The sequence below is a fragment of the Nannospalax galili genome, unplaced genomic scaffold (genome assembly GCF_000622305.1).
Source record: "Nannospalax galili isolate Female #2095 unplaced genomic scaffold, S.galili_v1.0 scaffold762, whole genome shotgun sequence".
Classification (NCBI taxonomy): Eukaryota; Metazoa; Chordata; class Mammalia; order Rodentia; family Spalacidae; genus Nannospalax; species Nannospalax galili.
In genome coordinates, this window is record NW_008350126.1 from 695,003 (window position 1) to 717,453 (window position 22,451).

A 22,451-nucleotide genomic window follows, 5' to 3' on the forward strand; every position below is an offset into this window, starting at 1 on the left:
CAGAGATAAGCCAAGCATAGTGGTACATGACTTTAATCCCAGGTGGGAGGATCTCTGAGTCTGGGGCCAGCCTGGTTTACAAAGCAAGTTTCAGGCCAACCAGGACTCATAGTGAGACTCAAAAAAGTTGGGATGGTATATGCTCACAGGATGCATAAGTAAACACACAGAGGTGGAGGCAGAATATCCTGATTCCAACAGGACTATGGCAGGCCTCACATAAAGGATGATGGCAGGCCTCACATGAAGGCTGCAGAACCTTCAAAACTGCTGTTTCCCCCCTCCTGCCCCCCAGATGGTAACACTTTAGACCACTGAACTATGATCTCAAGAGCATTTGGGAATCTACTTTTAACAAGTGCCCCAAGTAACTTGACCATTAACAGGAAAGTCTGGATGGCACTAGGTACCTCTCATGACTGGGGACTGAACATGGGGCTTCACAAAGGCCATGTGCTGTATGTACCACTGAGCTATCTCCCCAGATCATTTGGAATTAAAAAAAATTTATGTGGTGGCGCACACCTTTAATTCCAGCACTTGGGAGGCAGAGGCAGGCGGATCTTTGAGTTCGAGGCCAGCCTGGTCTAAAGAGCGAGTTCCAGGACAGCTGGGGCTACAGGGAGACCCTGTCTCAAAAACAAACAAAAAATTTATGTGTATAAGTGTATCGCCTGTAGGTATACCAGTGCTTTACAATGCCTGCAGAAGCCAGAAGAGAGTGTTGAAGCTGGAACTGGAGTTATGACGTTGCTAGCCATCATGTGGGTGCTGAGAATCAAACCCAAGTCTTCTGCAACAGAAGTCAGTGCTCTTAACCTTTGAGCCATCTCTCCAGATCCCTCATTTGGAATTTTAAATACAGGGTATCACTAAGATACTGGCTTTGAACCCACAGGCAAGCCTTGAACTTGTGATCCTTCTGCCTCAACTTTAAGAATAGTTGGGGCTACAGGCCTGCAATACCAGCCCAGCTGATTTCTAAAAGCAATTCTTACCTTTAGAAATGTTTTTTTTTTTAAATTTTATTCTTATTTTATGTGTGTGTATTGCCTGCATGTGAGTGCACCCCTGTTGTGCAATGCGTGCGGAGGTCAGAAGAGGCTGTCAGATCCCCTGGGGCTGGAGTTACAGACAGTTGTTAGCTGCCATGTGGGTGCTGGGATTCAAATCCAGATCTTCTGCAAGAACAACCAGAGTTCTCAACCGCTGAGCCATGTCTCCAGCCCCCTTGAAATCTGTTCCTTCTTAAATCCAAACACCAAAAACACAGTTTGGATCATAGGATTGAGATTAAGAAATAATTCATAACATTACTAGTGCATTAGGGTTTATTAAGTAAGGAGTGGAGAGGCTGCAGCACAAATAGAAGTATGCAACCCAAACTGAAGCGAATCTGATTTCTGGAAAAAAAAAATCTGTCACAAAATCGGCCACTTCCTCAACAAAAGGGGCCTGTAGGAAACGGAGGAAATAATCTGGCAGGGCTGCTTGTTGCTCCTGGGTTTTGTAATGATCTCCATGGAGCTTTCAAGACCCCGCCATAGGTTCAGGATCGAGACTTAATAGCGGATGCAGCTAAACCCAACAAGATGGCTGCAACAGTGAAGCCTTGGGCGGCGATCCGGGTACGCATCATTATTTGGGAGCGCTGGCTCTGGCCGCGGTGGAAGCAGTAAAGGCCATAGGTGAGGGCTGCCGCCGTACCCAGACAGCCTGAGGAGAGGACAAAAAACACCGGGAGCAACAGGTCGGGTCCTGCAGGTCCCTTCATGATCTAGGCCCCCTTCCTCAGAGCCCCTACTTACAGGCTGCAGGAGGAAGGGCGGGGGCAGCGGCGATACTTTCTAGAATTCACACCAAACAACCCCTATCGCCTTCCATTTCAATCCTCCCAACCCCGCCCTTCCGTCACGTCTCTGGTCCCCTCTTCTTCCCATGCCCCCAGCGTATCCGGTCCTCTCCTATTTCGTCCCTCCTGAAACCACTAGGGTTTCGACCTTCAGTTCCTACAGCACATACTTACCTATGGGTACCATTGGGTTCTCACGGGTTTTGCGAATGAACTTCTCTTTGAAGCCTTCCGGGTTGCTGTAGACCGTGGGGCTGAAGCCCTCGATGTCCTGGGGCTGCGACTGATCTAAAGGCGCCTCTGTACTGACAGAGCGGGGAGCCGCCATGTCCACGGTAACAAAAGCAGGTAGGACAAAATCCGGACGATGAACTCCGCCTTCCGATGAGGTCATCACAAGGGCTGGGAAAGGGTCGTGCTGAGCTCTAGCACGCAGGAGCCAATATCCGTTGCATTTTGGGATTCGTAGTAATCAGTGCGGGAGGCGCCACTAGGAAGACTGCATTTCCCAAGAAGCCCTGCACGCGCCTTTGGCCTGCATCTTTGAGCACGAGGCTCTGAGTGCGGTTGTCTATTTGAGCTGCTGGTGCGACAGTCAGCGGGATGCCCAAGGCCAAGGGAAAGAGTCGGAGGCAGAAATTCGGTTACAATATCAACCGAAAGCGCCTGAACCGGAATGCCCGTCGGAAGGCAGCGCCGCGGATCGAGTGGTGAGGGGCCGGTTCCGAGGCAGGGGCTTTTGCCGGGATTGCAGGCGAGGTGACAGAATCTCCATGTCTCTCTTTGCTGTTAGCTCCCACATCCGACATGCCTGGGATCACACCAAATCTGTGCGGCAGAACCTGGCGGAGATGGGGTTGGCCATGGACCCCAACAAGGCGGTTCCTCTCCTAAAGAGAAAGGTATTGACAGGGAAGGCTCCTGGCACTTTCGGTCCACCCCCGCCCCAGCTCTTCCCTACTCTTTAACAAGTCTTTCTTGTAGCTGGATTTCAGAATTTAATCCTCCCTCACACCCTTCCAAGGTTTGCCATCTACCTTAGCTTGCACTAATTGTGGATAAAAGCCGCCGCTTAACGACCTCCTTCACTCACACCCTTTCTTGAGCACACATTTGGACTTGGGTTGGAACTTCTTTGCTCCTCCGCTTAGCCTTTCTTCTCGGACCTGTTTGGCATACCAGTGGTGTTTTGTAGAATGTATCTTATGTTAATGACTCCCCAACAAGTCTTTCTGGACTACCCTTTGATTGAAAAAAAAAAAAATAGTACCCCTCTTCAACCACTAGCCTCTTTCCTGCCTTATTTTATTTTAATTCATAGCAATTGTTAAACAGTTCGTGATGGCATTTACTAATTTCTCTTCTTCATGCCAGAGGAAAATGGCGCAACTTTTTTTAAAGCAAATGTAAAGCTATAACTAAGTACTATTTGGTAAGTCGTCCCATTGAGAAGACACCTGACATCCTTGTAAATTAAGACACTTTTCATGTTCAGTGTTTGTGTTATATCACACAACAGAGACAGGGAGGCAAGGAGTGTTAGACTTGTTTTATGAATAATCACAGAAAGATGATTGCTTGTTTCTTTAAAAAATTTTAGTTATCGCTGGGTGTGGTAGCGCACGCCTTTACTCCCAGCACTTGGGAGGCAGAGGCAGGCGAATCTTTGTGAGTTCGAGGCCAGCCTGGTCTACTTAGTGAGTTCCAGGACAGCTGGGGCTACAAAAAAAAGACCAAAAAAAGTTTTTGGTTGTGTGTATATGATGTTTGTGTATGTGTAGGCATGTATGTAGGTCAGAGGACAACTTTCGGGAGTTGGGTCTTTCCACTGTGGGTTCTGGTGATTGAACTCAGCTAGTCAGGCTTATCTGGCAAACACTTTTACCTGCCGAGCCATCTCCTAGCCTTGCTCGTTTTTTTTTTTTTTTTTTTTTTTTTTTTTTTTTTTTTTGTTTGTTTGTTTTGGTAAAGATTTTAGTTGTTCAGGGGCTGAAGAGATGGCTCAGCTGTTAAGAGCACTAGATGTTCTTATAGAAGACCCAGGTTTGAATTCCAGCACCCACATGGCGACTGTCTGTAACTCCAGTTCTAGGAGATCCAGCATCCTTTTCTGTCCTCCGTAGGCACTGAATGACACGGGTGAATTTACATACATGCAGTCATAATGCTCATATACAAAAAATAAAAATAAGTTAGAAACAAATCAAAAAGATTTTAGTTGTTGAGAATTTCAGTGCATTGGTTCTTGTTACCTAGTTCTGACTGACCTTGGGCAAGGATTCTTAGGGTAGATAAAGTTGTATTAGGATGGCACGACTTCCTTAATCCTGGTCAAATTTTTCCTGATCAAAGGTCCTTGTCTATTGATCTAATAGGCTTTATTCTTTGCAGGTGAAGGCCATGGAGGTAGACATGGAAGAAAGACCCAAAGAGCTTGTGCGGAAGCCCTATGTGCTAAATGGTGAGTGTGGGCTATGTTCTTGGTCATGATCCTGCCCTGTCATCTGGAAAAGGCCCCCAGTCCTAACTTTACAGCTGGTGAAACCAAGATTCAGATAGGAGAAACAAACTTAGTCCAGGGTTCAAAGTACTACTGTGTCGTCAGCTGAGACATTTTTTTTTGGTCTTTTTGGGACAGGGTCTCCCTATAGACCCAGCCGACCTGGAACTCACTATGTAGACCATGCTGGTCTTGAACTCACAGAGATCTGCCTGCCTCTGCCTCTCAAGTGCAGGGATTAAAGGCATATGCCAACCATGCCTGGCTGAAGTTTACATTTTTTATGTGTATGAGTGTTTTATATGCATATATTTCAGAGCACCTGTGCATACAATGCCCACAAAGGCCAGAAGAGGGCATCAGATCACCTGGAACCGGAGTTAAGGATGGGTGTTAGCTGCCATGTGGGTGCTGGAAACTGAATCCAGGTTGTCTACAAGAGCAGCCAGCACTCTAACTGCTGAGCTCTCTCTCCAGCCCCATCAGAAATATTTTTTTTGTTTTAAGACAGACCGTTCCTGTAGCCAAAGCTAGCCTGGAACTTACTATATATACACCAAGCTGGCCTCGATCTCATAGAAATCCACCTGTCTCTGCCTCCCCTAGTGCTAGGTTTAAAGGCATGTGGCACAATGCCCTGCTTGCTTGTTTGTTTTTGGTCTTTGTTTTGAGACAGGGTCTTCCTGTAGCCCCAGCTGTCCTGGAACTCACTATGTAGACCAGGCTGGCCTTGAACTCATAGATCCACTTGCCTCTGCCTCTCAAGTGCTGGGATTAAAGGCATGCGCCACCACACCTGGCTGCTTGTTTGTTTTTAACAATCTTGTTCTATATCCTAGGCTAACCTTGAACTTGAGATCTTCCTGCTTTAACCTCCTTAGTGCCGATACTGCCTAGCTGTTATTAAAATAGAGCAATTATTAGCTCCATATCCTGGATTTTCCCCTCACATAGAGCAGTGAGGAACCTGGGCTCAGCCCCCACACTCTGTTCAGACCTTCCCATTGTAAATACTGCCATAATATACCAAGAAAAGAGATTTTCCAATAGTATTATAGCTAAAATGAAGCCCAACTTTCTGGGCAGACAGTGTTTTATCTCTTACCTGGTGCTAATAAAGATTGGTAGTTCGGTTCCTTCATTTTAAACCATCATGCCTGAGAAAAATGACTTGCTTTTCAGGGAGTTTCCACACTTATGGATGATTGGGTGTTAAGAGGCAGAGTTTGGGTCCTAGATCAGAGTTCCTGCTTTGAATTTGGGAACGGGCTGGTATAGCAATTCTTGTGGCATGGGATTGGATAGAGGAGGTTCTGGGCAGCTCAAGTAATATAGAAGGTAAAGTCTTATTCCATTTCTTGGCTTCTTTTACCCCAGACCTGGAGGCAGAAGCCAGCCTCCCAGAAAAGAAAGGAAATACCTTGTCTCGGGACCTCATTGACTACGTTCATTACATGGTGGAGAACCATGGGGAGGACTATAAGGTGAGCCCTGACAGGAAGAACTATTTGGGCTGGTTGGGAAGACACACTGGACTGTTTGTGTCCTAATCTGACTTAGTGCCTATTTCTTGAGAAAGAAAGTAAAGAAAGATTCTAGGAATGGATCCCACTGACAGGAATCTACTGTGGATAAGATATTCACAGCAGGCATAGAGGGATAGATAGGGTGGTTTGTGCTTCATATCCTACTCACAGATGCTTTATTCATTTATCTTTTTGTGTGTGTGCGTTTTTGAGCAAGGGTCTCCCTGTATTCCAGGGCTGGCCTGGAACTCACTATGTAGACAAGGTTGGCCTTGAACTCACAGAGATCCACCTGCCACTGCCTCCTGAGTGCTGGTACTAAAGGTGTCTGCCACCATGCGCGGCATGCACTATCACTTCCCGCAGCTTCTATACTATTTTGTATATTTTATTATTTTTATTTTATGTATATTGAGTGTTTTGCCTGCATCTGTTTGCCCACATGGTGTACAGTGCCTGGAGAGACCAGAAGAGGATGTTGGATCCCCTAAAACTGGAGTTAGGGACAGGTGTTAGCTGGAATGTGGGTGCCAAGAATCAAACCTGGGTCCTCTCAAAGAACAGCAAGTGTTCTTAACTGCTGAGTCATCTTTCTAGTCCCTTGACTTTCTTTTAATTAATATTTTTAATTTATTGCATATGTGTGGGCAGGGAGGACCCATTTGTGTGTCATGGTGTGTGTGTGTGTGTGTGTAGTGTGTACAGTTTTTAGAAGTCAGCTCTTCCCTTCCACTTTGTTGAGGCAGGGGTCTCATCTCTGCTGTTATGTGACATAATCCAGGTTAGCTGGTCCATAAGCTTCCAGTCAGTTCTCAGGACTCTGCCTCCCTTTCTGCAGTAGGAGTTCTGGGATTACAGGTGCAGGTGCATACCACTGCATCTAGCTTTTTCTTTGGACCCTGAGGAGTGAACACACATCATCAGCTTGCACAGCAAGTGCCTTTACCTACTGAGCTGTTTCCCTAGCCTTTTTATTTTTCTTATTTTTATTTTATGAGTGTTTTGCCTGCATGTATATTAACTACACCTATGTTGTGCAATGCCCTTGGAGGCCAGAAGAGGGCATTGGATCCCTGGAACTAGAGTTGGTTGTTAGCTTCTATGTGGGTACTGGGAACAGAACCTGGGTCCTCTGTAAGAACAGCCAGTGCTCTTACCCACTGAGCCATCTCGCTAGTCCCCTTTTTATTTATTATTACTATTTTTTCTGGGGGTTCTTTTTGATACAGGGTCTCCCTTTAGCCCCAGATGGCCTTGAACTCACAGAGATCCACCTGCCTCTGCCTCTGCTGGGATTAAAGGTGTGCACTACCACGCCTGGCCTTTTTTTTTTGAGGCAGGTTCTTTGTAGTCCCAGCTGCTTATAACTGGTTATATAGACCAGGCTGGCCTCAATCTTGATCTGCCTCCCCAGTGCTGAGATTAAAGGTGTGCATCATCAAGCCCAGCTTTTTTGTTGTTTTTTTAAAGATCTGGCTGTGCTGGACCTCTGGGGGTAATTTGCAGTGGACTGGGCATGAGCTCCCTGGCTGGCTGTAGCTCTTTGGGGGCCCACTGCTCTCTCTAACCTGCCTGGTCCCTTCTCTATAGACATTTGTACTCTGTTCCCCAACTCTTCAGTGCAGAAGGGTTCCATGTCCCCTGTGAGGTGAAGAATACCTCAGGTATTGGAACTGGCATGCTCAATTTAGGCAGAGCCAAGGATTTGAACTTTTCCTGTTTAGCCCTCCTCACCTGGCCCTTCTTCCTTTTTAGGCCATGGCCCGAGATGAGAAGAATTATTATCAAGATACCCCAAAACAGATTCGGAATAAGATCAAGGTCTATAAACGTTTTTACCCAGCGGAATGGCAAGCCTTCACTGATTCTTTGCAGAATAAGAAAATGGAGGTCGAGTGATTGGTGTATACCTGACCAGACTTAGGCCTCCTGGATCAAAGAAGTCAAAGCCAGGGCTTAAGGCAAGGACTGTAGTTTCAGATGATGCTGGCAAAATCCCATGGAATTAGTACGTACACACACACGCACGTGCGCACACGAACATACTCTTCATTTGGATAGGGAACTCTTCTAGAGGCCCATGATTTATATTCTCTTAGGGGCTCAGAGAAAAGCCAAGACTTGCTGTTGTTTTTAAAGTTGATGTTTTATTTGAATGTATAATTTGTACATGATAAAACTGAGAATATTTTATTTGTGTATGGTTTTGTATTTACTGTGCTCCACTGAGCCCTGGAGCTGTGCCAGTGAAAACTAACCCTACTCTGGCAATGGGGCCATCGAACTCAACAGCAAGTGCTGCAGTCACTTAGGCTTGGCCGCCTTCCTCTCCTTGAGTGCTCCTAGTCTTCTTAAACAGGACTAACAATCCCTCCTATAGAAACTTGGCAGGAATCCTGAGCTACCTTGACGGGGCTTTCCTTGCTAGTGCTAATCTGACCGTGGGGCCAGCTCTGCTTCACTCTGGGAAGGTAAGGAATCAAGTTCTATTTGCTCACTTTGGATTGCTTATGTTGGCCTTGGCCTAATGCAAACCTCAGAGCCCTAGACCTGCCTTCTGAGACCAGCAGACTGCTAGATACCACTCTAGTGTGTGTGCTACACACTGGGTTCTACATGGTGTGGCCATCCCAAGGCCAGCCCTGCTTAATTCAGTGACTTGAGAAGGCGGTGCTTACTTTGCAGCAGGATCACAGGCAAGATAGAATGTGGGTGTTTTAAGTCCCAACACTATTCCCAACTATTGCTCATGTAAGCCCTCTCAGTTCCCAAGAATTCCTCTCAGGAGCGCCTATAGTCTATCTCTTCACTACTCTTGGAAAGGAAGCCTTGATGTTTTTACACATTTCATTGAAACCCAGGAAGGTGCACACTTTTGTTATACATAAGGAAACAAGCTAGAGAGAATGTCAGAGTTGGGTTTGACATCAAATCTGTTCGAAGGCAGCCCTCTATCCCACAGTATCAAGGTAGCCTAGGAGGGTCCCAGAATCCCACTTTATGGCTTCAGCCCTAGATTCCAGGATTGCTTGGCCATTTAAAGGACCTAGAACAGTCCTTAGATCATATATAAAAGATCCTGTGCAAGGGCCTGTAATTTAGCTTTTGATCTGTTCTCTACAGAATTCCAAATTTAGGCTTTTGACTAGGATATCCCCTTGTTTATGTGGTTCAGGTGCCAACTTCTGGAAGCCACTTCTGCCACTATCCCCTGCCTCTAGGTCACATAAGTGTCCTGTAGTCCCGTGTCTATGTCCTTCCAGAAGCAACACCTGTCATTGCCAGAGCTGCCTGTTTTACAGTGCTAAAGATCAAACCTGATGCCCAACCACTTTACCTGAGCTGCATTCTCATCCCCATAATACCTTTAAATTTGTTTGGCAGCCCTGCTAAATTGAGCTTCAGGGCATGGACTTTGTGAATTCTAGAATCTGACCCAATGCAGGTGCTTAGAGAAGGTTTAGAATGGCCTTCGACCTTGAACATGAAAGCTTCTTTAAGCCTGTTTCTACCCTCTGGCCCCATCAGCTAGATCCTCTTCTATAGGTTGGGAGAAGGCTTTGGATCAGTGTCTACCCCAAGGATTAAAGAGATAAGGACTGGAACTTGATGCCTGAGAACTTACTGTAGCATATCACTTTCGAGAGTTGCCTGGCACTGGGACTGTTAACACTCAAGCATGTGCTCAAAATGAGAATTCAAATGAAACCACATCAACTTTGGCATTTATCATGTGCCTCAGGAAGTCTCTAATGCTCCAGTTTATGCAGTTTGTCCTTGGTAGCCCTGTACATCTGGGTTCACAGGGCAGACAGCAAGGCCTCTTTATTCCTAGACCTTGAGGAAATTTTCCCTTGGTCCCTTGAGGGATTTCATGTTCGACACAGTAGGTGGGAAAGCATTAGAGATGATGCTTTTTATAGCTTCTAGAAAGGACTTTTGCCTTCAGAATCCCTTCTGAGGCTGGGAGGCGAAGTGTTTGCTCAGACCTGCCTCAGGTCTAAGGTCTGGACCAGTAGCAGGAGGGGGGACACCATAAGTAGTCCAGCAGCTGGCTTGTTAATGTTGGCAGTTTTCCCTAAACTAGTGCAAGAACAAAATACTTTCCAAAGGCAAGTGGAAAGAGTTTTTCGGAAAAATGTTTGAATCAGGCTGACAGGCAAATGTTGGCAGATTTTCAAGGCCCCCTCTGCAAAGACAGTATGTGCTGACCTCACCCCCTAGTCCTTAGAGCTGGGTGCCTCTGTCAGAACAAACTTAACACCTGCAGTTCTGGGCACTGAGGGTTACCGATAGCTTCTTGGGCTAGGCAGCTGGCTCTAGGTAGTAGTCCTAGCAGTCTCAACGGCCCTCTTGTCATGAGCATTCAAATATCTAAGCTCTGGGCTGAGTGGCCGCTCTTCTAAGTGGTGGTAGAAAACCAGAGGCCATAGTTTCACTTCAACTTAAGAATGAAGCCTCTAGGTTGGGGATGTGGCTCTGTGGTAGAGTGCCTATTATGTGTGAGTTCAACACCTATCCCTGCAAAATGAAAAGAACAAGAACAAAGGCTCCCCCAGTGCTAGGCAGAAATGTCTTTCCTTTTCAAGAGTGGATGCTGCTTTATAAGCCCCTCGGATCCTGAGCCTTCCCTCCAGCTGTTCCAAGCTCAGGTAGGTTGGGCTGTGGCAGTAAGGTGACTAATGTCACCCTGGCTAGACTGGGGACTTCACGTTGAGATTAGCACCTGGCGGTAACTGGGCTGGCTCCCAAGAGTCAGTGTTCTGGGTTGTCCAGAGAGTTCTCACTAGAAACAGCTGTAGGGTCAAGCAGGTAGGTAAGGCTCTGAATCAGACCTGTTAATCTACTTCATGTAGTCAGTCTAGTTGTGGCAGAAAACCAAGGCAGAAGGAGCACTGCTTGGAGGAAGCACTAGCAGCCTCACCAGAGCATCACACAAATGTGAAGCACACAGAAGCCATGTGAATGCTATCCCTATATTCTATACAAAGATGAGGCTATGTGGCTCAATCTAGGGTTTTCATTCTTAGGAATTACTGAAATTAAATCATGGTCTTTGGTTTTCCATTCTTTATGACCATCCCTTAGCACTCTGGACCTTTAGTACCTTTTGTGCCTTCAGTGTGCCCCCCCAGCCCCCCATAATGGGGATTGAACCTAGGCCCTAGTGCATGCTAGGCAAGCACTCTACCACTGAGCTAAATCTCCAACCCTTTTGTATGGAGTCATGCCTCTAATTTTACATGGGTTATAGGAATTGAACTCAGTTCATCAGGCTTTCATAGCAGGTACCTTTACCCGCTGAGTCATCTCATAGGCCTGCCTTTTTACCTTGAATCGGGATCTCACTAAATTGCCCACACTGCCCTTGAACTCTGAAATCCAGGCAGACTGAAATTTGTGATTTTCTGAGTAGCTGGGATTATAGGCCACCAGGCCCACTAGGTCTGGCCTCAGAGAGTAGTCGTGATAAAAGTTACTCCAACAGACATAGTGGAACTCTTTTATTCTTAGGTTTACTCCCTCTCCTTTGGGGAATGTAACAGTTGTACTACATAATAACACACATTAGACAAAGGCAGATCTTAATTAGGAAAAACTTGTCTTTAACAATCAATTCTGGTTCCAAGGTATAAGTTTCAAGCTCTAGAGAGTAAGGTGGAGGAGTTCTTAAAGATACAGGTTCTATCTTCCCAATGACAAGAGGAAAAATTGCCAACAAAATTCCGAAGGGCACTCTGAAATCCAAGTCATTCCTTAAGTATTTAATACAAAAGCAGAAAAATCACATCTTACTGCAGTGATTTGCATCTCAGTGGTGATTCCATTCTCACAAGGGAGCCCAGTGGCACAGCAGGCCACTCTCCTGATCCTGCTCACCTCCTGGATTGGGAACTTCCCACTCCCTGCTTCTTGCACTAGCAGTAGGCGGAGTATGGAAGCATGTTGGGCAAATATCATACAACAGCACAGTCTATTCTCAAAAAGCAAACCAGGGCCTGGAGAGGTGGCTCAGCAGTTAAGAGCACTGGCTGCTCTTGTAGAGGACCCAGGTTCAGTTCCCAGCACCCACATGGCAGATAACCACCATAACTCCAGTTCTGGGAAATCCAGTGCTGCCTTCTGGTCTCCAGGCATTGCACACATGTGTACCTACATACATGCAGGTAAAATGTTTATGCACATAAAACTTTAAAAATTAAAATGTTAGAAAAAAAAAAAGGCAAACTGAAAGCCAGTCATGATGGCTCATGCATCCTGTAATCCCAGCATTTGGGAGGCAGGGGGAGGAGGATATCCATGAATTTCAGGCCAGCCTGGCTTACACAGCAAGTTCCTGGCCAGCCAGAGCTACATAGCAAGACTGTGTCTTAAAATAAAAGCAAACAATGGGATTTGAAGAAAAACACTCCATTTGTGGCTGTTCTCTTATACAGTGGTCCCTGGCAGACTGAAAGCTCCTTTGCTTGCACTAGTGTCAACACAGACTGGCCTTGAATTGGAATGTGCACTGGAGAGAATCTCAGAATTTCAGTTTCTTTTCTTTTGCCAGGGAAAATGGTCCCAGAAGGCTCAGTGATGTCCCTAAGGCCATCTCTTCTACTAGTGCCATCCTATGTCCTGGGCCACATGGTAGAATCTAAGTACAAGTGCGTTACTGTGCAGTACTTGTCTCCAACTGTGGTCAGAAGGACGGGAGGGAAGGAAATTACAGCTGTATCTCCATTGACACCTGTAGTTAATCGCACTGTCATTCATGATTCTAGCTAATTTTCTCAAAGCTTCAAATTTTCTATGATAATCTCCTGGGTTTTTGTTTACAGCACCTGAAACAGAATCTAGAACTTTGGCCTATTCCTTTGATAAATAAAAAAATAAATAAATAAAATGTAGTTCTGAGGCTGACCCCCAGCTGTAGTCTTATTCCAGGACCTGGACTCCTTCCTTCTCCAGGCTTATGTAAACATGGGAATTGGCAGAGTTTGTACAAGAGCAGCAGCTTGTCTCCAGATTTGGGGAAAACCTGTACTTCACCCTGTTTGGTGAACTGCACTTACTCTGTTGTCAAGAAAGGCTGACAGGCCAGGCCTAATCAGCAGGGCAGTGTTAGAAAACGCCTTGCTGGAATCTTCAGGTTTATCCCAGCCTAGCATTTAAAAATAACATGGAAATCACCTCCCTTTAAAAATGATCACCAGAAAGGCAGACACTGCACAAGGCCACAAGTTAGGCAGAGCAGGGGATGGGACAGGTAACAAAGGAGTAGGAGCAAGAATTACTCTTATCACCCAGAACCTGCCCACATGGGAAATGCATGAAGTCAACAGAAGAGAATGGTGTGGGATGGGAGACTGAGGTTCTAGGAGTACTTGCGATACACTGGCTCTTCAACCCCTAGGGCCTGCAGGGAGGGGAGGTCTGAGCCTACTGAGCATCTTACTATGCAGGGAAGGCAAGCCTAACAAGGCGTCATGATTCTCTTCCCATCCTCTGCCTTACCATCTCCCTGCTTCAGACTCATCAGGAAGGCTTCTGCATTCTTTTGACCTTGCTCTTCAGGGGAGAAGGGAAGTGCTGCCACAGGACTCCTGCCCAAGGCTGAGGCTGGTGATGAAGAAGCAGGAGGCAGCAGAACTGTGGTTTCCATGGCTGGGTGGCAATCAGGTGGCTCCAGCTTAGGAGAGAAGCTCCAAGAGCAGTTTCCAGATGTGCACGGTGCCGGGTTCCTCAAAGTCAGATTCTGCAGGGGCAATGCTGGCTGCTAAGAGGAAAACCTCCCTCTGATTGTCACCAGCCTGTAGGCCCAGCTCCTGCTGCAGCTCTACCATACTCATGGCCCCGCTCAGGTCCTGGGGTGAACACAAGCCAGTTGCAGCATAGCTGTCAGACAATGTTCCCACTATACTGCCACCCTTGCCGTTCCTGAAAGCTATTATTTCAGTTATTACTTAGGAAAAGCAGGACCCTATATCCCAGAGGTTGCCTCTGGATCCCTTGGAATAAACTCAGTTCTCTCCTTCATTCTTGCCTCCTTTGTAGTACCCTCTTTTCACTATACCATCTGTCACTGTGCTCAGAAACAGAGCCCTTTAATTTCATCCTTGGTCTAAGATAATTCTTGGAGCAATTCATAAATGCTAGGACCTTAGTTGTTGCCACCTGCAGGTAAAAAAATAATACTTTAGGGGCTGGAGAGATGGCTCAGTGGTTAAGAGCATTGACTGCTCTTACAGAGGACCTGGGTTCGATTCCCAGCATCCATATGGTGGCTACAAGCCATCTTTAACTCCAGTTCCAGGGGAATCTGAAGCCCTCTTCTGACCTCCACAGCATTGCACGACATGGGTGCACTCACATACATGCAGGCAATACACTCATACGTATAAAATAATATTTAAAAAAATACTTTAGCCGGGCGTGGTGGCACACACCTTTAATCCCAGCACTCGGGAGGCAGAGGCAGGCGATCTCTGTGAGTCCAAGACCAGGGTATTTCTAAGGGTCTAAGAAGACATCATTAATACTTAAACCAGAACAGGAATGAACAGGACTGTCCCAGGTAGATCAGGATATATGGTAACCATATTTACAAATAATTAACTGTCTCTGGATACCCAGGGTAAATCTGAGGTCAAAGAGATGGACTGGGGACAAGCCCCAAGGAACTTGTAGAGCTCTGGACTGTAGCAGTCTGCTGTGGAGTTGATGATGTCATATGTAGTCTGTGATTCTGAGGGCTCCTGGGCCCAAGGCACCCTTCTGGGACCCAGAGAATTATAGTGTCACTAAGAACCTTTTAGAACTGGGCATGGAGGCACCTACCTTTAGTACCAGCAGAAGCAGATCTCTGTGAGGTTAAGGCTAGCCTGGTTTACAAAGTGAGTTCTAGGCCAGCTGGAGCTACAGGGAGACCATCTTAAAAAACAACAACAACAACAACAACAAAAAACCCAGATCTTTTTTCTTTTTTTAAAAATTAAAAAAAAATTGTTTTTATGTGTATGTGTATATTGCCTGCATGTAGGTAAATGCACCCTTGTCATGCAATGCCCGAGGAAGGCAGACGAGGCTGTCAGATCCCTTGGAACTGGAGTTACGGACACTTGTTAGCTGCCATGTGGGTGCTGGGATTCAAACCCCGGCCTCCTGCAAGAACAGCCGGTGTTCTTAACCACTGAGCCATCTCTCCAGCCCCCAAAACTCAGACCTTTTTTTTTTTTTTTTTTTTTTTGTGGAGGCTGGAGAGGGTAACAGAAGATAGGAAAGAAAAGGGGAAAAACACATGTCAGGATGGGAAAAAGGATAGGTAGAAGGGTAGAGGTAGCTCAGCTAAGCCCTCTACGCATGTGCTTCCTGCCCTTGCCCAGGCATTTGTGAGAAGCCCAACTGGCTTCAAACTGCCTCCCACAGCTCTCACCTGCTTGTTGGCCACGACGACGACAGGCAGGTCAGGGTCCTTGTCCAACAGTTTTTGCAATTCCTGCCGTGCCCAGGGCAACCGCAGCCGGTCAGCTGAGTCCACCATGAACACTAGCACGTCCACCTCATTCACAAACTCCTTCCAGTAGAAGCGCAGGTTCTGGCTGCCACCAACTGAAGAGAGTCCACAAGCCAGCTCAGATCTTCCCTGGGGCCTGGCTCTATCCCATAGTCCCATTCCCACTTCCAGGTTCCACTAGCCAGGGACAAAGAAAGTACCATAGTCCATAGCCAGTCAGATCTCTTTTGTTTGTGTTTTTGTTTTTTGAGACAGGGTCTTCCTGTAGCCCCAACTGTCCTGGAACTCGCTGTGGAGACCAGGCTGACCTTGATCTCAGACATCCACCTGCCCCTCATCCCAAGTGCTGGGATTAAGGGCATGCGCTATCACACCCCACCAGTCAGATCTCTTAAGACAAGCCTCTACCTTTAAGCACCAGCCTCTTTTCACTGAACTAAGAGATGGCAGTGGACTCCAAAGGTACCAATGCTCCCTTCATAGGACTGGCACACAAGGGCTCTACAAATGGTAGTCTTTGGTAATCTTTCCTGGGTTGCTAGGTCAGTGGTACCTGATCAGAAAATAGGAGTCCCAATGTCTAGAAAAGTCAATCCCTTGCCTGTCAGTGCAAAGCCATTCTCCATTCAGTTTCCCCCATTCATTCTTGCCATCCCGTTCTCTTCCTTTGGAAATACTACACTCAATCCTACGACACAAGATTACCCACATAGTGTCTGCACCTGGGGTTACCTTCCTGTTCCTTTTTGTTCCTCTGCTCAGTCCCCTTTGGTTACCCTGCATCCCAGAGTTTCTGGTTCTGCTTCTGACATTTGTCCACCCTAGATCCCCCCAAAACCTCAGCACAATGCCTTGGCACATAGCAGGCACTCATCAAGTATTTACTGAGTGCTTACTAGGTGCCAAGCACTGATCTGGGTGCTGGGGATACAGGCATAAGCAGGTTAGAGTCCCACTCTCAAAGAATTCCCTCCCTAATCAGAATGGACCAAGCAATAAAGTAAACATATTTCAGAAAGAAAACAGAATAAGGGAAAGTGCTTTGGAGATGTGGTTGGTCTTGGATTGGTGGTCTGGGACTGTCTCCTCAAGGAGGCTGGCATGTGGGCTGAGTATAGATGATGAGTGAGCCATGGGGAGAAGCAAAAGAAAGCATCTCAGGCAGAGGGAAGAACAAATTCCATGTATTTGAGAAAGAAGAAAACAATGTGGTTGAGACACCTCAAGAGGAAAGGAGGGGAAAGGAGAGGCGAAGTAGCCCTGAAGGCCACCCTTAAGGGTTTTAAATAACTGACATGACCCGACTTGGGTTTCTGGGTTTTTTAAACTGTTTTTTGTTTGTTTGTTTGTTTGTTTTTTTTTTTTTTTGTTTTTTTTTTGATCTTTTTGACAGCCCCAGCTGTCCTGGAACTCACTATGTAGACCAGGCTGGCCTCAAACTCAGAAACCACCTGCCTCTGCCTCCTGAGTACTGGGATTAAAGGCGTGCACCTGGCTTTGATGTGGCTTTCTGAAAGATACCTGTGGCTGTCACTGAGGACAGAAACAGAAGGATTTGTAAGGAGGCTGTTGTAGTACTGACTGGAGAGATGACAGTGGCTTGGAGCAGGCAATAAAAGGTGGTGGGAGAGGGGGTTAGTCTATCCAAGTATACAGTTGACAGAACCAGCTAATAAACTGGATACAGTAGTGGGGGATAAAGAATTTGCTCTCTGGGGGCTGGAGAGATGGCTCAGTGGTTAAGAGCACTAGCTGCTCTTGCAGAGGACCAGGGTTTGGTTCCCAGCACCCACATGGCAGCTAACAACAGTCTGTAACTCCGGTTCCAGGGATCCAATGCCCTCTTCTGACCTCCTCAGGCACTGCACAATACAAGTATACTTACATGCAGGCAGTACACTCATACACATAAAATAAAAATAATAAAGATTTTAGAAAAGAATTTGCTCCCTTACCAATTTTCCCCAAAAGGCAAATTCTTGGTGGGACCCTAGGCCAGGCATTGTAAGAGAGCATAGTGAAGGGACTGTTGTGTGAGAGGAAGGCTCTAAGACTTCATTGTGCAGATTGGGATTTTATTTTGTAGTTTTTGTTTTGTTTTTTGAGACAGGGTCTCCCTGTAGCCACAGCTGGACAGGAACTCAATATGTAGACCAAGCTGGCCTTGAACTCACAGAGATCCACCTGCCTCTGCCTCCCAAGTGCTAGAATTAAAGATGTGTGCCACCATGCCCAGCTGTTTTGTGTTTTTATGAGACAGGTCTCTATGCTGCCCATGTTAACCTGGAACTCCCTTTGTAGTCCAGGCTGGCCTCAAATGTTTGGCAGTCTTCCTCTCTCAGCCTCCTGAATGTTGGGATTATAGGCATGAACCACCATGCCTGGCAGAGATCTGGGTTTGAATCCCAGATGTGTGATGTGTGATTCTAATGAAGGTACATGAAAATATCTATCCCCTTCTCATAGGGCTGACAAGAAGGGATACTATTTCTGCCAGATAGTATCCTCACTTAACCTACATCCCTGGCACAAGAGAAGGAGACAGAAAAAGCTTGATTGGAAGGTTAGAATCCTAGGTGAATATCAGTATTTGCTATGACCTAGCTAAGGAGGCTAGGTCAGGTAAGAAGAGCCCACTCAGGCCAACAAACTAGACTCTCAGCAAAGCTGATTCCATCACCTAGCATTTAAATAAATCCACCCAGTCTTCATGGTTTGAGTCTTGTGGCTGGCAAGAAGTCCACCCATGGGCCTCCCCAGAGACTGGATAGAGGTGGCTAAGTACTGCTGCCGTCTTCGTATTCTCCCACGCCTTTCCAAAATCCCAAGAAACCTGGACTGAGGGCAAAGACTCCTCAGTTCCCTCTCTGGTCACTCAGTGAGCTCTCTCAGATACCTATTTGAGGTCTGAGATCTTGGGCCAGAGACGGATCTGTGCCTAAGGTGCTCATGGCCTCAACAGGGCACAGGGTGATATAACAAACTGCAGCAGAAGGGGGACCAGAGTTCTTAACCTAGCCTGGGAGTCAGGCAAAGTGCCAAAGGATGCTGCAAGTCATCCTTTGTTCAAACAGCAGTTGATATTGAGCACCAGGGTGTGTGCTTATAATCCCAACACTCAGAAGGTGGAGAGAGAAGGATCAGGAGTTCAAGACCAGGCTTATTACAAGTGAGTCTGAAACCAGCCTTTGCTACACAAGACCGTTTCAAAAAAAACCTCATGAAATAAGTAAAGATAATAAACCACAGTTTGAAGAATGACTAGTAGTTTTATCAAAGAAAGGGCATTCCAGGATGAGGCAACAGTGCATGCAACAGGAGATAAGAAACAAGTACCTTTCATAACTAAGCAGTGTAGCAGGATGCTTAATGGTAAGGGTTTAGAGACAGACATTTTGCATTAGAACCTTTAGTGATTTAACTTGCTGGGAATGGGGTTTCTTCATGGATAGACTGTGAGAGTTGTAACTGATTATAGTTTTATGGAGTGATCTGGGGGATTTTATTAGCAATGCCTGCCTTAGTTATGTTAGTACCTCAGTATAAAGGCATGTGAGCTTCATTAGTGGTAAAGGGCAGGTGACTGATTTACAGACACCCAATCAGGAAGAACTCCAAGTGCCAGAATATACTGTTTTCTTGTGCCCTGGAGAGGAGTGGAAATGATTTCATAAAGGGTAATGTCTTGCTTTAGATGTGCATTTTGGGGTCCCTTCCTCCAAAGAATCTAGGCCTGGGTCCAGCAGTGACGGTGGGGGAAGAAGGGGTCTCTTGCTCACTCTCTAGCAGGTCCACCTCGAAATCCTTGGTGGGGAGCCGCACGGAATTGAAGCCCCAGGTGGGGATGTGGCCTTCCAGCGGTGGCTTCCCAGACAGCACGCGCAGGAACGTGCTTTTCCCAGAGCCATCCAACCCCAGCACCAGCACCTCGCGCTGCTCCAGCTCCTCCAGCGCCGGTTCATCCTCCTCATCCTCGGGCTGCAGGACAGAGTTCAGGCTGCAACCGCCCACCTCCAGCCCTCCTCCCGAGGTTCAACAGAAGGCACCAGGGCACCCAACCACGCCCAGGCAGGTGTGGTCTGGAGTAGAAAGGCAGAAGCTGCCTAGCAGACCTGAATTGCGAGGCCTAGTGACCTCGGGCACATTCTTCCTCCTCGCGGAAGCTCGGCTTCCACAGACTGTAACCCCCAAGTCAGTCCTAGGACTGGAGGTACACCTACACCTGGATCGAGAGCTTTTCCCGGCATCCCCCGGGCGCCGCCACAGGCCCCGCTCAGGTGCCGCGCCTTCGGGGCTCAAGAGCCAGAACGCTGGCGTCTAGGCTCTCGCGCGTCCACCCCTGGTCCCGGCGCTTTCATACCCGCTCCAGCGCTCTGCGACTCCCCACTCACCTCCCACTCGTCCCACTGTGGGAGGCGGGCAGGCTCCGCGCCCCACCAGGCCTCGCCTCGGTCCCAGCGCCGCTCCCGACCGCGGCCGAAGTAGGCTTTCCAGAGGATGAAGAGCACCGAGCCCAGAACGGCCGCGGCGCCGCCCAGGGCCAGCACCAACGGGCCCAGCGGTCGCGGCGCCATCGGGTTAGGGAGGGACGCGGGGGCGGGCGCGAGGCTGAACAGCCCGCCGCGGAAGATGGTGCCCGCGCCGCGCCCACCCGTCCAGCCCCGCCGGACTACAAGCCCCACAATGCACCGCCGTGCGCGCCCCTCAGCCTGCGCCCCTGCAGTGCTTGGGTCTGGTGGGTCTGGGCAGACCTGCGGCTCCCGGTGTCCCGCGTGCGAGGCGCGGGGCTGTGCGCTTCTGCGGGTCCTGAGGGTGCTGTGCGGGGACAGCACGGCCTTTACTCACAGTGCTTCGCCGAAGATCCCGAGACCCAGAGATAGTTGCCCAAGGTCGCACTGTAGTATACGGTACATTCAAGTCCCAAGCTGTCTCCTGGGGCGCCCTCAGGACCTCAAGGAGGAAAATTGAAGCTATTTATGGGGATCACACGCCATGGCAGAGAAAGGACCAGAGCCACTCCTGAGTCGAAGCAGTCTCTAACCTTCCTTTGGTTGCCATCTGGAGACCAAGGCCTCGATGTCCATGGTGGTGAAGCATGTGGGGCCAGGAATCAGAATGTTTAGCCACTCCCAGAGACTGCAGGACTTCCAAGTACAGCATCAGAACGAGAAACAGGAAAAATGGCTGAGGTATAGTGGGAGGAAATGGGCCTGGAGCTCCCAGTTTCCAGGTCGTGGTCGTTTCTCTATACAGTGTCTCACACCACACTGTACCTCCTTAGCTTTCCAGTTCCTCTGTACCCCAGCCTCTGTCCCCTCTTGGCCATATACCCATGCTGTTGCCTTGCTATCGTGACTTTTTGTTTCTTCTTCGTGGGTTTTTTTTTTTTTTTTTTTGTGAGACAGAGTCTCCCAGTAGCCCCAGCTGACCTGCAACTCGATATATAGACCAGGCTGGCCTGGATCTGCCTGCCTCTGCCTTCCGAGTGCTGGGACTAAATGCATGTACCACCACCATGCCTGGCTAGTCTTTTAAAGTTTTTGGATTTATTTTATGTATATGAATGTTTGCATATATGTATATAAATGAACCACATGCATATAGAGGCCAGGAGAGGGCTTCGGATCTTCTGGAACTGGAGTTACAGACGATTATTAGCTGCCTTGTGTGTGCTGGGAGCCAAACCCTGGTCCTCTGCAAAAGCAGCCAGTGTTCTTAACTGCTGAGCCATCTTCAGCCTCTTGCTGCTGCTGCTTCAGTATTTTATTATTTTTATTTTATGTGTATGAGTGTTGTGGTGGTTTGAATGAAAATGTCCCCCATAGGCTCCAAGTATTTGGACATTTTGTCCACAGCTGGTGGTGCTGTTTTGGGAGGTCTTAAAGGTGTGGCTATGCTGGAGGAAGCACATCACTGGAGGCAGGCTGAGAGAGTTCTTAAGCCTTGCCAGATCTCCTGTTCTCTGTTCTCTTGCTTCCTGTGCCTGCTTGAAGATGTGAGAGCTTAACTTCTGTTGCTCCTGGTCCAGCCACCTCCAGCTACCATGCCTCCCTGCCATGATGGACTTAATTCCCCCAGAACTGTAAGCTCAAATAAACTCTTTCTACTATAAGTTTCTTTGTCAGTGTTTCTATCACAGCAACAGAAAAGTAACTAATACAAGTCTCTTGCCTGAATGTATGTAAATGCACCCGTGTCATGCAGTTCCCTTGGAGGTCAGAAGAAGGCATCATATCCCCTGGAACTAGAGTTACAGATGGTTGTTAGCTGCCATGTAGTTGCTGGGGTATGTACTGGGAATCAAACCCGGGTCTTCTGCAAGAGCAGTCAGTGCTCGTAACCAGTGAGCCACCTCTCCAGTCCCTGTTTCTTCTTTTTCGGTCTTTTTTTTTGAGACAGGGTTTTTCTGTAGCCCCAGCTCACCTGGAACTCACTATGTAGACCAGGCTGGCCTCAGATTCACAAGAGATCTACATGCCCCTGTCTCCCAAGTGCTGGGATTAAGGGTGAGCTGAGCCCTGTTTCTTTTTTAAGAATTTCTGTATCTGCCGGGCGTGGTGGCACATGCCTGTAATCCCAGCACTTGGGAGGCAGAGGCAGGTGGATCTCTGTGAGTTCAAGGCCAGCCTGGTCTCTATAGAGAGTTCCAGGCCAGCTGGAGCTATAGGGAGACCCTGTCTCAAAAGACCAAAAATAATAAATAAATAAATAAATAAATAAATAAATAAATAAATAAATAAAGTAAAGAGCTGAGTTAATCTCAGCATGAGAGAGGCAGGTGAAATTGGGGGACTGGAGAGATGGCTCAGAGGTTAAGAGCACTGGCTACTCTTGCAGAGGACCCAGGTTTGGGTCCCAGAACCTACATGACAGCTAAAAACCCTTCATAGCTCCAGTTCCAGGGGAATCCGACACCCTCTTTTGACTTCCTTTGGTATTGCAGGAAACAGGAGCACTTACATATACTCATACAGGCAATACACTCATATACATAATAATAATATAGAAATAATGATAAAATATATAAATAATAAATATTTAAAAAAATGTATGTGTCTGAGTGTTTTGTCTGCA

At 47.4% G+C, this 22,451-nt stretch overlaps 3 protein-coding genes across 5 annotated transcripts; 1 reads left to right on the forward strand and 2 right to left on the reverse strand.

The window, feature by feature from the left end:
• Nucleotides 1–1,313: 1,313 nt before the first annotated feature.
• Nucleotides 1,314–2,275, reverse strand: Higd2a (HIG1 hypoxia inducible domain family member 2A). The gene is made up of 2 exons (XM_008847326.3): nt 2,027–2,275; nt 1,314–1,716 (listed from the first exon to the last, which is right to left on the reverse strand). The coding sequence occupies exons 1-2, from the start codon at nt 2,244–2,246 to the stop codon at nt 1,550–1,552; spliced, it is 387 nt and encodes a 128-aa protein (XP_008845548.1). The 5' UTR covers nt 2,247–2,275; the 3' UTR covers nt 1,314–1,549.
• A 125-nt stretch (nt 2,276–2,400) lies between these two features.
• On the forward strand, nt 2,401–8,069 carry Nop16 (NOP16 nucleolar protein). The gene is made up of 5 exons (XM_008847325.3): nt 2,401–2,562; nt 2,646–2,754; nt 4,244–4,313; nt 5,730–5,836; nt 7,634–8,069. The coding sequence occupies exons 1-5, from the start codon at nt 2,456–2,458 to the stop codon at nt 7,775–7,777; spliced, it is 537 nt and encodes a 178-aa protein (XP_008845547.1). The 5' UTR covers nt 2,401–2,455; the 3' UTR covers nt 7,778–8,069.
• A 3,296-nt stretch (nt 8,070–11,365) lies between these two features.
• Nucleotides 11,366–20,753, reverse strand: Arl10 (ADP ribosylation factor like GTPase 10). Of its 3 annotated transcripts, XM_029570521.1 has the most exons (5): nt 20,419–20,753; nt 19,769–20,327; nt 19,157–19,355; nt 15,297–15,472; nt 11,366–13,619 (listed from the first exon to the last, which is right to left on the reverse strand). In XM_029570521.1, the coding sequence occupies exons 2-5, from the start codon at nt 19,949–19,951 to the stop codon at nt 13,338–13,340; spliced, it is 840 nt and encodes a 279-aa protein (XP_029426381.1). In that variant the 5' UTR covers nt 19,952–20,327; nt 20,419–20,753; the 3' UTR covers nt 11,366–13,337. The 3 variants fall into 3 exon arrangements, with proteins under 3 accessions (XP_029426381.1, XP_008845549.1, XP_008845551.1); XM_008847327.3 differs by having other exon boundaries at nt 19,769–20,753; XM_008847329.3 differs by having other exon boundaries at nt 13,409–13,728; nt 19,769–20,747.
• Nucleotides 20,754–22,451: the final 1,698 nt, after the last annotated feature.

Coding starts and splice junctions, on each gene's coding strand:
- Higd2a (XM_008847326.3), bottom strand. CDS start 2,246: ATGACCTCATCGGAAGGCGGAGTTCATCGTCCGGATTTTGTCCTACCT. Junction 1,717..2,026: donor GAACCCAATGGTACCCATAG/GTAAGTATGTGC, acceptor TCCTCTCCTCAG/GCTGTCTGGGTACGGCGGCA.
- Nop16 (XM_008847325.3), top strand. CDS start 2,456: ATGCCCAAGGCCAAGGGAAAGAGTCGGAGGCAGAAATTCGGTTACAAT. Junction 2,563..2,645: donor GCAGCGCCGCGGATCGAGTG/GTGAGGGGCCGG, acceptor CTTTGCTGTTAG/CTCCCACATCCGACATGCCT. Junction 2,755..4,243: donor TTCCTCTCCTAAAGAGAAAG/GTATTGACAGGG, acceptor TATTCTTTGCAG/GTGAAGGCCATGGAGGTAGA.
- Arl10 (XM_029570521.1), bottom strand. CDS start 19,951: ATGGCGCCGCGACCGCTGGGCCCGTTGGTGCTGGCCCTGGGCGGCGCC. Junction 15,473..19,156: donor CGAGGTGGACCTGCTAGAGA/GTGAGCAAGAGA, acceptor GACTCTCTTCAG/TTGGTGGCAGCCAGAACCTG. Junction 13,620..15,296: donor TCGTCGTGGCCAACAAGCAG/GTGAGAGCTGTG, acceptor TTGCCCCTGCAG/AATCTGACTTTGAGGAACCC.